At 40.0% G+C, this 10,568-nt stretch overlaps 1 protein-coding gene across 3 annotated transcripts; it reads right to left on the minus strand.

Moving 5' to 3' along the window:
- Positions 1-212: 212 nt before the first annotated feature.
- LOC107807907 (uncharacterized) lies at positions 213-4,111 on the minus strand. Of its 3 annotated transcripts, none has more exons than XM_075233202.1 (3): positions 3,924-4,111; positions 1,362-2,489; positions 213-1,236 (listed from the first exon to the last, which is right to left on the minus strand). In XM_075233202.1, exon 3 carries the CDS (start codon positions 1,190-1,192, stop codon positions 482-484), a length of 711 nt encoding a protein of 236 aa, XP_075089303.1. In that variant the 5' UTR covers positions 1,193-1,236; positions 1,362-2,489; positions 3,924-4,111; the 3' UTR covers positions 213-481. The 3 variants fall into 3 exon arrangements, with proteins under 3 accessions (XP_075089303.1, XP_075089304.1, XP_016487847.1); XM_075233203.1 differs by lacking the exon at positions 3,924-4,111 and adding an exon at positions 2,907-3,917; XM_016632361.2 differs by lacking the exon at positions 1,362-2,489.
- Positions 4,112-10,568: the final 6,457 nt, after the last annotated feature.

A 10,568-nucleotide genomic window follows, 5' to 3' on the forward strand; every position in this document is an offset into this window, starting at 1 on the left:
GCTGATTTCTTCTTCTAAATCTTCTTCCTAACTTAATTCTCTGTTTCCTTCAGATGTAAGATAGCTAATTGCCATGTATAATATTATTGATTTCTTGGTCTTTTCAATTTTTATGGAATGTGTTGTGATTTAAAAAAAACTCCACATCAGAGGTTCAAACCAAGATCCACAAGTTGGCCATAACATAACCAAAACTATAGAATTTAGAGGCATCAAAAACATAGTTAAGCTAAAAAGAGAAATTGAAGAATTGTCATAGTATATAATTACATATGCGCTTAACATTTAAACTAGAGTTAAGCTATTTGATAGATATTAGTTACACAAAAAACATAGCATCCTCGTGCCCACCAGTCATAAACAAAAGAGTATGGACATAATCCGAGGTATCAAAAATAGCACTACAGTTTAACTTTAAAGTTGTTAGTCGAGCAAAAACTATCAAACTAGTACCACCACATATACGCAACTTTACCATACTTCAAAGTTTACCATTGATAATCATGAGCATAATTGTTTGGCACTCAAGTTCACCCATACGTAAAAATAATTCCATCTTTTTGACATCTTCACAGAGAATCATTGTAGCTTTGATACGTTCTTGTATAGAGTACAACTCAAATGCCGGAGACTCAAGGATGGAATAAATTTCACCACGAATATCGGATCGGTCACGATCCCCAATCTTATCAATCAAGGCACCCATTCTTTTATCTTGACTTTCAATAAAGTTTTTCATAACTTTTGTCATACCCTTAAGAAATGTCTCACTAGAATCCTCCACAACCCTTTTTCTTTTCTTACTTTTCTCTTTTTCATTGAAATTAGAAGAGGACCTATTAGCATGCTCACTTTGTTTATGATTTTGTTGGAATTCTGCATGTTCATTTTTAGATGCTCCAGCACATTCATGTTCAGATGCTCTAGCATCTTCCTTTTCAGATGCTCTAGTAAAACTAGGTCCAGCATAAGCATTTTCATTTTTAGCTTCTCCAGTAGCTATATTAGGTCCATCACCAGCATCATATTCTTCTTCTTCTTCATCAACATCAATAGGCCATCCTAAGCTGATGTCATTAGAAAATCCTGAAGCTTGACTCCTTAGAATATCCTCGGCAGCATCTAGTGGCCCTTCTGCGAACTCTCTCATCGCTCTATCCTTGCCAAAAATTTCCTCCCAATCCTCAAACATTGGCCATTTTTTTTATTTTTCATGCTTTTTGCTTTTGGATCCATCTAGAAAAAATAAGGAAAGAAACAAAGTAATGACATATGCGTTAGTTATAAACTATAATGGGAACTCAGAAAAATTCCTATATGAAGTAACAATATTCTAATAATTTAAGCAAAGTATAAATTACCTTTATAAAGTTATCCCACTATTTTGGATCATCAAAATTATGGTTCCATCACCATATTGAAATCCCGACCACTTCGACTCTTTAATAAACTTATGCTTGAATAACATAACTTCTACGCTTTTACTTTATTATTAACATGTGCCTCACCTTTCAATTGACTACTAGGATGGCGTTCATGTAAATAATGCTCTAATTACATCAAGAATCCTAGCCTAAAGGTTCCATTATCAGCTTGCCAACCATCAACACACAATTTTTTTAAACCATCTAAAGAGAACTTTTTTCTGCTGGAGTCCAGATCCTTCGGGAAGAAGGTGTTGATTTCCTTGATCTTATTGACAATATCTTTGAATTTTCTGCCTATCTATTCATTATATTTGTATAATCTTGTGAAATAAATCATCATAAGTATTAGTTATCTCCACAAAAAGCATAAGTATCTCCAATATTACTCAGCATCACAAAAATAAAAATCCATACACTTACACATAAAAAGCACATATGGAAGTATAAAACTATCAAAAAAGAAACGCTAACTAAACATAAGTAATCTTCACAAAAATCAAAGTAACTATTTCTTATAATCACAAAAAACTGAAAGTTGATACACCTTACAATCATACAAAAAGCTAAAGAGAAAAATACCCAAATACCACAAAATATAATACAAGCATGGAACGTTTTGAAACAATCAATTGTTTAGACTTGCATTCCACATTGATTGAGTCAACTCATCCCTCCATGTGGTCCACTCCTGAGATGATTCAACAACATTAATGTTGTCATGTTGATACTCCACTTGTTCTTCCATATCAATATCTAAGGGATCCACTTCCATCTCTCTACGAATAAAGTTGTGCATCAAACAACAAGCACTAATGATCATGTTATAAACCTTAACTGCGTACCACGAATAGCTTCTAAGAATTCCCCAACGCCCTTTCAAGAGACCAAATGCTCTTTCGATAACATTATGAGCCCTAGCATGTGTCATATTGAAAAGCTCTTCTCGACATTGAGGTGGCGGATTGTCACCTTTCCAATTCCTTAACCAATATATATACCCTCTGTAAGGTAAAAGAAAATCGTTTCCATTTGTATATCCTCCATCGCACAAATAATAATTTCCTATAATATAAACATAAAATTTAGTTACTTTTATGTAGCATTTTTTTGTGATATAACTGACTATATAACCATATGTATGGCATACTCTCAGGGATTTTCAAACTATTCATTCGCACTATACCATCTCGTAATACACGACTATCGGCAACTGATCCTTCCCAACCAGGTAATACATAAGTAAAATTATGATTTCTATCAGAAACTCTCAGTACATTAGTTGCTATTCCTCGCTTTCTTGTTCTGTATCTTGGTTTGTACTCGGATGGAACTCTAATTTGAATGAAAGTACCATCAATTGCACCTAGACATCCCTATAAAATCAATTTACATTATCTCAAACTATTAATTTCTTTTCGTATGATTATGTTTTTTTAGTTTTAAATAAATTAATATATGCTCAAAAGAAATTTCACATACCTTAAACCATCTCCATTGATCTTTATTCTCATCTTCAAGCACTGGTTTGGGATTAACAAGTAACAATGGAGCTAGTCTTAGAACAGCTCTCAAGTATTCATTGAAAGCTTGACTTACGTTCCAACCCGATCTAACATAGTCAACCTTAAATGATCTATTCTTCTCATGGTGAGCTAATATATTTAAGAACACCGCTAACTTTTCACTACTTGACATATTTTTACTATCAGTTTAACCTCCAATTTTCTTAGTTAAGAGAACTAAAGTGTGAAAGGAATTTCTATCCATTCTTAACTTATCAATATATGCAATATTACTGTCTTATATGATACAATTCAAATGAGACATAATTTTAGGAATTCAAACACTCATACGGTACCTAATCACACGCCTATTTCTATGTTATCTTCTTATAGAATGACCATAAATAGTCATTAAAAGAAATATAAACACAACAAGAAATTGTTGGCACAATATCTCCTCAAGGATAATAACACATTTAATATCGGATAATAGTTGATGATTCATAAGAAAACCTAATTTTTCCATTACAAAAATGAAAAGAATTAATATACAAAAAAATTACAATTAGAAAAAGGAATATGTGAGTAAAAATTTATAATTTTCAAGTACATAAAGAGAAACAAATGAACCCAACGAATATTTGGAAAGAAGCTAAACTAAGATTTCATCATCAACATAAAGAGAGAAGGGCTAATAAATGGCAAAGGAATCCACAACTGTGATTTTCACATGTCACAGCTCTTTCACATATAGCTGGTACTCTTTCATATATTTCAGCTTTTTTCAGCACAACATATTGAGTTTGAAAGGCTGTGATTTTTTTCAATTATTTGCTAAATAAAATTCAGCAAAACAATTACATAGCATTCATAAAAGAGTTCAGAATTTTACTATTTTGGTAGAGAAGAGGACTGTACCCAAATTATGCAACAGAGAACTTATAAATAATAACAAGAAAGAATAAGAGAAATAGATTTCGATAGAAGTTTTAACCTTGTGAGAAAAGCAAAATGGAAGATAATGTCTTGTTCAATCACGACAACATAACTTTTGCATTTAAAGAAGAGAAGAAATCTTCCCTAAGAGTAGAGAAATTTGTAGCGGCGTTGTTTTACCAATGTTGGGTAAAGAATGGGAAAAGTGATGTAGAAAAAGGGTTTGAGGACTTTAGGGCTATTTTGGTGAATTTGGCTATTTTATCGGGGGATAATAATCCCAGTCTTAACTACCCTACCTCTTGAGAGGTATAAGTTATCCTAGTATTAATTTTAATACTGGGATAACTTGTACTAGATTTGATAACCAAACAAAGTATAATGTGGTATTAAATTTTTATACCAGTATTATTTTTACTTATACCTCATACCAAACTACCCCTTAGAGATTAATCAAATTTCAAAAGTCTTTACAATATATAATGGTGTGGCGACCTGGCCAATCGTCTCATGAGTTACCGCTCTGTTTCCCCCATTTCTGTTTCTTATTGCTTTGTTTATCATTTATATGTGTGATCGGGTTGGTTGGCTCGGGCTCAGAAAGGATTTGGTAAGGTTTGAGACACATAGTATCTTTTGAGGAAGCTTAAGTTGGAAAAGTCAACCGGATGTTGACTTATGAGTTAGAGGGATCAGATGTGAGTTCTGATGGTTCGAATAGCTTTGGGAGGTGATTTGAGACTTAGGAGCGTGATCGGAATGTGTTTTGGAGGTTCGGAGTAGATTTAGGCTTGAATTGGCAAAATTAGATTTTTGGCATTTTTTGGTTGGTAGGTGAGATTTCGATATAGGGGTCAAAATGGAATTCCGGGAGTTGCAATAGTTCTGCTGGGTCACTTGGGATGTGTGTGCAAAATTTTAGGTCATTCAGATGTGGTTTGGTATACTTTTGATCAAAAGCGTAATTCGGAAGATTTTGGCAACTTAGGCTTGAATCCGATGTGTTTTGGTTGATTCGATATTGTTTGGGGTGTTTTGAAGATTGGTACGAGTTTGAATAAGATTATGGGATATGATTGTGCTTTTTGTTGACGTACCGGGGGCCTCGGGGTGATTTCGGATGGTTGACGGAGAGTTTGGAAATTTGTTTTGGCAGCTCAAGTGTGGAATTTGCTGTCATAACCGCACCTACGGCTAGGGAACCGCAGGTGTGGTCTCGCAGAAGTGATTTAGGAGTCGTAGAAGCAAAAAGGGGCTAAGAAGGCTGGAGCCGCAGAAGCGGCTGAGGAGCTGCACCTGCGATGGCGCACGTGCGGAAGGTGCATCACAGAAGCGGAAAGTGGGGAATAAGTGAAAACCGCAGAAGCGGCATCTTGGACCGCAAAAGCGGTACCGCAGAAGCGGTAGAGGGGGCCGCAGATGCGAAATACCTGGGCCAGAACATATAAATTCATTCCTTCGCGATTTTTAAGCTAATCCACCATTTTTAAGTCGATTTTTGGAGCTTTTTAGGCGATTTGAAGAAGGATTTCAAGGGAACTTTATTGAGGTAAGGATTTTGGACCTAAAACTTGTTCCTATGGTATTATTTTACGAATTAGAGCTGTAATTAACATAATTTAAGGGTTAAAAATTGGGGAAACTAGGGCTTGGTATTGGAGGTCTAGACTTGAGAATTTGAGGGACCATTTGTGGTCGGATTTTGGTACTTTTGATATGTATGAACTCGTGGGGAGATAAGAGATCTATTGATGTGAATTTTATTGAATTCCGAGACGTGGGCCCGGGGGTTGAGTTTTGGTAATTTCGGGATTTATGCTATAAATTGATTATTTTCGCTTGGGCTTAGTTCCCTTAACATATTTTGACGTCGCGATTCTGATTTTGGATAGATTCGACTTGAATTGAGGCCGATTCGAGGGACAAAGGCGTCGGGGGCTAGAGTTTGGACCGGATTGAGGTGAGTAATGATTGTAAATGTTGTCATGATGGTATGAAACCCCAGATCGCACATCGTTGTGCTATATTGAGGTGACGCACACGCTAGATGACGAGCGTGGAGTTGTGCACTGTTAGGGATTGTGGCGTAGTTCGTCCCGAATGATTATTTTATCACATATTTGACTAAAAACTATTTTTTATCATCATGTTTTGGGTTGCATGCCCTATTTGGGCCTCGTGCCATTTATTTGAACTCTTAGGGGATTTTTACTGATATTTTCTCACTGTTTTGACTTTATACTTTGTACGCAGTCATGCTATATTCTACTATTTTCATAACTCAGCCATGTTTACTCTGCTTTAACACATAAATGATATTTTAAATGATATTTCAGGCTTAGCACCATGTTTTACTATTGCCCGAGTAGCTTGTGAGATTCTGACTGAGTAAGGCCGAGGGCCTATGTTGTGAGGAAACACTGATTATGATTATGAGGTCGAGGGCCTTAGATTTGTATGCCACAAGGTGGCTTATTGATATGAGGCTGAGAGCCTAGTGATGATGACATGAGATGACTTGATATTGCGCTTGGGCCATAAGGGGCCCCTCCAGGAGTCTGCACACCCCCAGTGAGCGCGAGTACCCATTGTAATGTGAGATATAGCCCGAAGGGCTGGTATTGTTCTATGATATTGCCCAAGGGGCGATCCTTTATGTGTTTATCTTTCCTAGTTGCCTGTCATTTACCTGCTTAATTGTTAAAAAGGCATTTCATGAAGTTTAAACTGAACTAAAAATGACTTTACATATCTTCACTGATTCACAATTTTTACTAGTTTTTACTGCTTCATTATAGACTGTAATGTGCCTTACGTGATTTCATATTTCTCAGTATTTAGTTATGATTATTACTCACTGAGTTGGAGTACTCACTTTATTCCTTGCACCCTGTACACATATTCAGGCGCCGCTGATCCTGCTTGCGAGGGTTAAGAGCTCCCGACAGATTTCGGAGTGCACGAGGTAGCTGCTCGGTGTCCGCAACCACGTATTTCTCCCTCTTTATCTCATTTCCTTTCTCTTGTTAGTAGTTCTGTAATAGCTTTGTAGACGCTTCAGACTTGTAGTATTTTGATAGATGCTTATAACTAGTGACACCCCGATGTTGGGCTGTGTTGGTTTTATTTTCCGCAACTGTACTGTTTCACCATATCTATTTGGGATATTTATTATGTTTAAGAATTACTTGCATTATTTTGATTGCTTAAGATTGAAGTGGGAATGTGTCGGCTGACCTTGTCTTCACGAGAGGCGCCATCACAATCGGGTCCGGGTTTAGAGTCGTGACAAGTTGGTATCAGAGCCTAGATTACATAGGTCTCACGAGTCATGAGCAGGTTTAGTAGAGTCTCGCGGATCGGTATGGAGACGTCTGTATTTATCCTCGAGAGGCTGCAAAACCTTTAGGAAATACTTCATATTCTTGAAATTCTTGTCGTGCGAATTTGTTGATCCGAGTACTAAACTTCTGTTATTTTATTCTCTCACAGATGGTGAGGACACGCGCTACCGGTCAGGATGGACGACCACCAGTACCACCAGTTGTGGCCACTAGAGGTCGAGGACGCGGTCTTGGTCGCGGTAGGGGCAGAGGTGTGGCCCACACAATAGCTAGGGCAGCACCTGCAGATCCACCAGCCGCCCCATTTCAGTATCAGGTTCCAGTTGTGGATGCTCCAGCAAGCACCAGCTCAGGTACCAGCTGCGCCCATTGTGATTTTGGGTCTTCAGGAGGCCTTGGCTCAGATTCTATAAGTATGCACTGGCCTAGCTCAGGCGGTCTCAGTTACTACAGCCGCAACTACTTCTTAGGCCGGGGGAGGCACTTAGAGTCCCGCCGCTCGCACACCTGAGCAGGTCGTGTAGGGACTTCAGACACCGGGGGCGCATCCAGCCCAGCCGGTTGCAGCTACTCAGGACTCTGTAGTTCCTGCCATGCCAGAGGAGGAGTAGCATAGGTTGGAGAGGTTTGGTAGACTTCAGCCTCCGACCTTCAGTGGTGCAGAGGGCGAGGATGACCAGGGTTTCTTGGATAAATGTTAGAGGATGCTTCGTACAACAGGTATTTTGGAGACCAGCGAGGTCACTTTCACAACTTATCAGTTTTCTAGAGCTGCATTCACTTGGTGGGAGACTTTTGAGAAGTGTAGGCCTGTTGGTGCAACACCCCTTACCTGGCAGCAGTTCTCCGTTCTCTTTTTGGAGAAGTATGCACGGTCTCGCAGAAAGGAGCTGCACAGGCAGTTTGAGTGGTTGCGTTAGGAAGAGATGATTGTGATGTAGTATGAGATGAGGTTCTACGAGTTATCTCATCATGCTATTTGGTTGGATCCGACGGATAGAGAGAGGATTAGGAGGTTTGTTGATGGCCTCACTTATCAGCTTTGTATTCTCATGACCAGGGAAAGGGTGACTAATGCGACTTTTGAGGAGGTTGTGGACATTGCTCATGAGATTGAGTCGATTCGTCACCAGGAGAGAAAGGAGAGGGAGGCCAAGAGGCCTCGAGGATCTGGTAGTAATAGTGGTGCTCCTTCGAGATGTCAGTTTCAGCACGGTAGAGGTCGTCCATTCAAGCATGCTTAGCCAGCTCGCCCAGGTTATCGTGGGGCGTCATCGGGTCATTGTTCTCATAGTTCTCATCAGGGCCAGTCATCACTTAGTGCCCTTCCAACTTAGAGTTCGTCCCGTGCTCCATCAGTTCAGGGCTCTTTTATGCTAGGTGCCTCTGCTAGCCATTTCATTGCTAGGGGTTCCCATCAGTCCATGTCTCCAGCACTCGGGGGTTGATAGCAGTGTGGAGAGATGGGTCATATGTGGAGGCAGTGTCCTCGTTGTCTTGAGGGTTTGTGTTAGCAGAGGAGCCAGCCATCGACTTCAGCACCAGTTACTTCACCACCACCCGCCAACCAGCTAGGGGTAGAGGTCATCCAGCTAGGGGTGGAGGTCAGTCACTTAGGGGTCGCCCCAAAGGGGGAGGTCGATCAGGTGGCGGTCATGCCCGTTTTTATGCACTCCCAGCTAGACCCAATGCTATTGCTTTTGATGTTGTTATCACATGTATTGTTTCAGTTTGCCACAAAGATGCCTCTGTATTATTTGATCCCGGTTCCACCCTTTCATATGTGTCATTATACTTTGCTCGTTATTTGGATACGCCCCGTGAGTCTCTTGTTTTACCTGTTCATGTATCTACCTAGGTGGGCGATACTGTTGTTGTAGATCGTATGTACCGACCATGTGTGGTGACTATTGGGGGTCTGGAGACCCGAGTGGATCTTTTATTGTTATGTATGGTGGATTTCGATGTCATTTTAGGTATGGATTGGCTATGTCCATGTCATGCTATTCTGTACTATCATGCTAAGACATGGACATTGGCTATACCAGGTGTGCCACGGATTGAGTGGCGAGGTTTGATTGACTATGTTCCCAGTAGGGTAATCTCTTTCTTGAAAGCCCAGTGTATGGTTGGGAAGGGTCGTCTTTCGTATCTAGCCTTTGTGAGGGATGTCAGTGCAGTGACTCCCAGTATTGATTCCGTTCTAGTTGTGAGGGATTTTCCCGATGTGTTTCCTGTAGACCTGTCGGGCATGCCTCCAGACAGGGATATTGATTTTGGTATTGACCTGGTGCCGGGAAATCAGCCCATTTCTATTCTGCCGTATCGTATGGCACCAACAGAGTTGAAGGAGTTAAAGGTTTAGCTTTAGGAACTCCTTGATAAGGGGTTCATTCGGCCTAGTGTGTCACCTTGGGGTGCGCCAGTCCTATTTGTTAAGAAGAAGGATGTCATTATGAGGATGTGCATTGATTAGGCAATTGAACAAAGTAACAGTTAAGAACAAGTATCCTTTGCCTCGCATTGATGATTTATTCGACCAGCTTCAGGGAGCGAGAGTGTTCTCCAAGATTGATCTTCGTTCAGGTTATCACCAGTTAAAGATCAGGAAGTCGGATATTCTTAAGACAACTTTCATGACGCGATATGGTCATTATGAGTTCTTGGTGATGTCTTTTAGGCTGACCAATGCCACAAAAACGTTCATGCATTTGATGATCAGTGTGTTCCGGCCATATCTCAACTCATTTGTCATAGTCTTTATTGATGATATTCTGGTGTATTCGCGTAGTTAGGAGGAGCACGCGGAGTATTTGAGAGTTGTGCTGCAGAGATTGAGGGAGGAGAAGCTTTATGCAAAATTTTCCAAGTGTGAGTTTTGGCTCAGTTCAGTGGCTTTCTTGGGGCACGTGGTGTCCAGCTAGGGTATTCAGGTTGATCTGAAGAAGATAGAGGTGGTTCAGAGTTGGCCCAGACCGTCCTCAGCCAAAGAGATTCGTAGCTTTCTTGGTTTGGCGGGTTATTATCACCGGTTTGTTCAGGGATTTTCATCCATCGCATCGCCCTTGACCAAGTTGACTCAGAAAGGTGCTTCATTTGTATGGTTGGATGAGTGTGAGGAAAGCTTTCAGAAGCTCAAGGAAGCCTTGACCACAACTCCAGTGTTAGTTTTTCCATTAGTTTCAGGTTCATATACCGTGTATTATGATGCTTCGAGAGTTGGCATTGGGTGTGTTTTGATGCAGGAGGGTAGAGTTATTGCTTATGCTTCCCTTCAGTTGAAGACCCATGAAAAGAACTACCATGTTCATGATTTGGAGTTGGCTGCCATTGTTCACGCGTTGAAGACTTGGAGATAT

This window comes from Nicotiana tabacum, chromosome 16 (genome assembly GCF_000715075.1).
Source record: "Nicotiana tabacum cultivar K326 chromosome 16, ASM71507v2, whole genome shotgun sequence".
Taxonomy (NCBI): Eukaryota; Viridiplantae; Streptophyta; class Magnoliopsida; order Solanales; family Solanaceae; genus Nicotiana; species Nicotiana tabacum.

Coding starts and splice junctions, on each gene's coding strand:
- LOC107807907 (XM_016632361.2), bottom strand. CDS start 1,192: ATGTTTGAGGATTGGGAGGAAATTTTTGGCAAGGATAGAGCGATGAGA.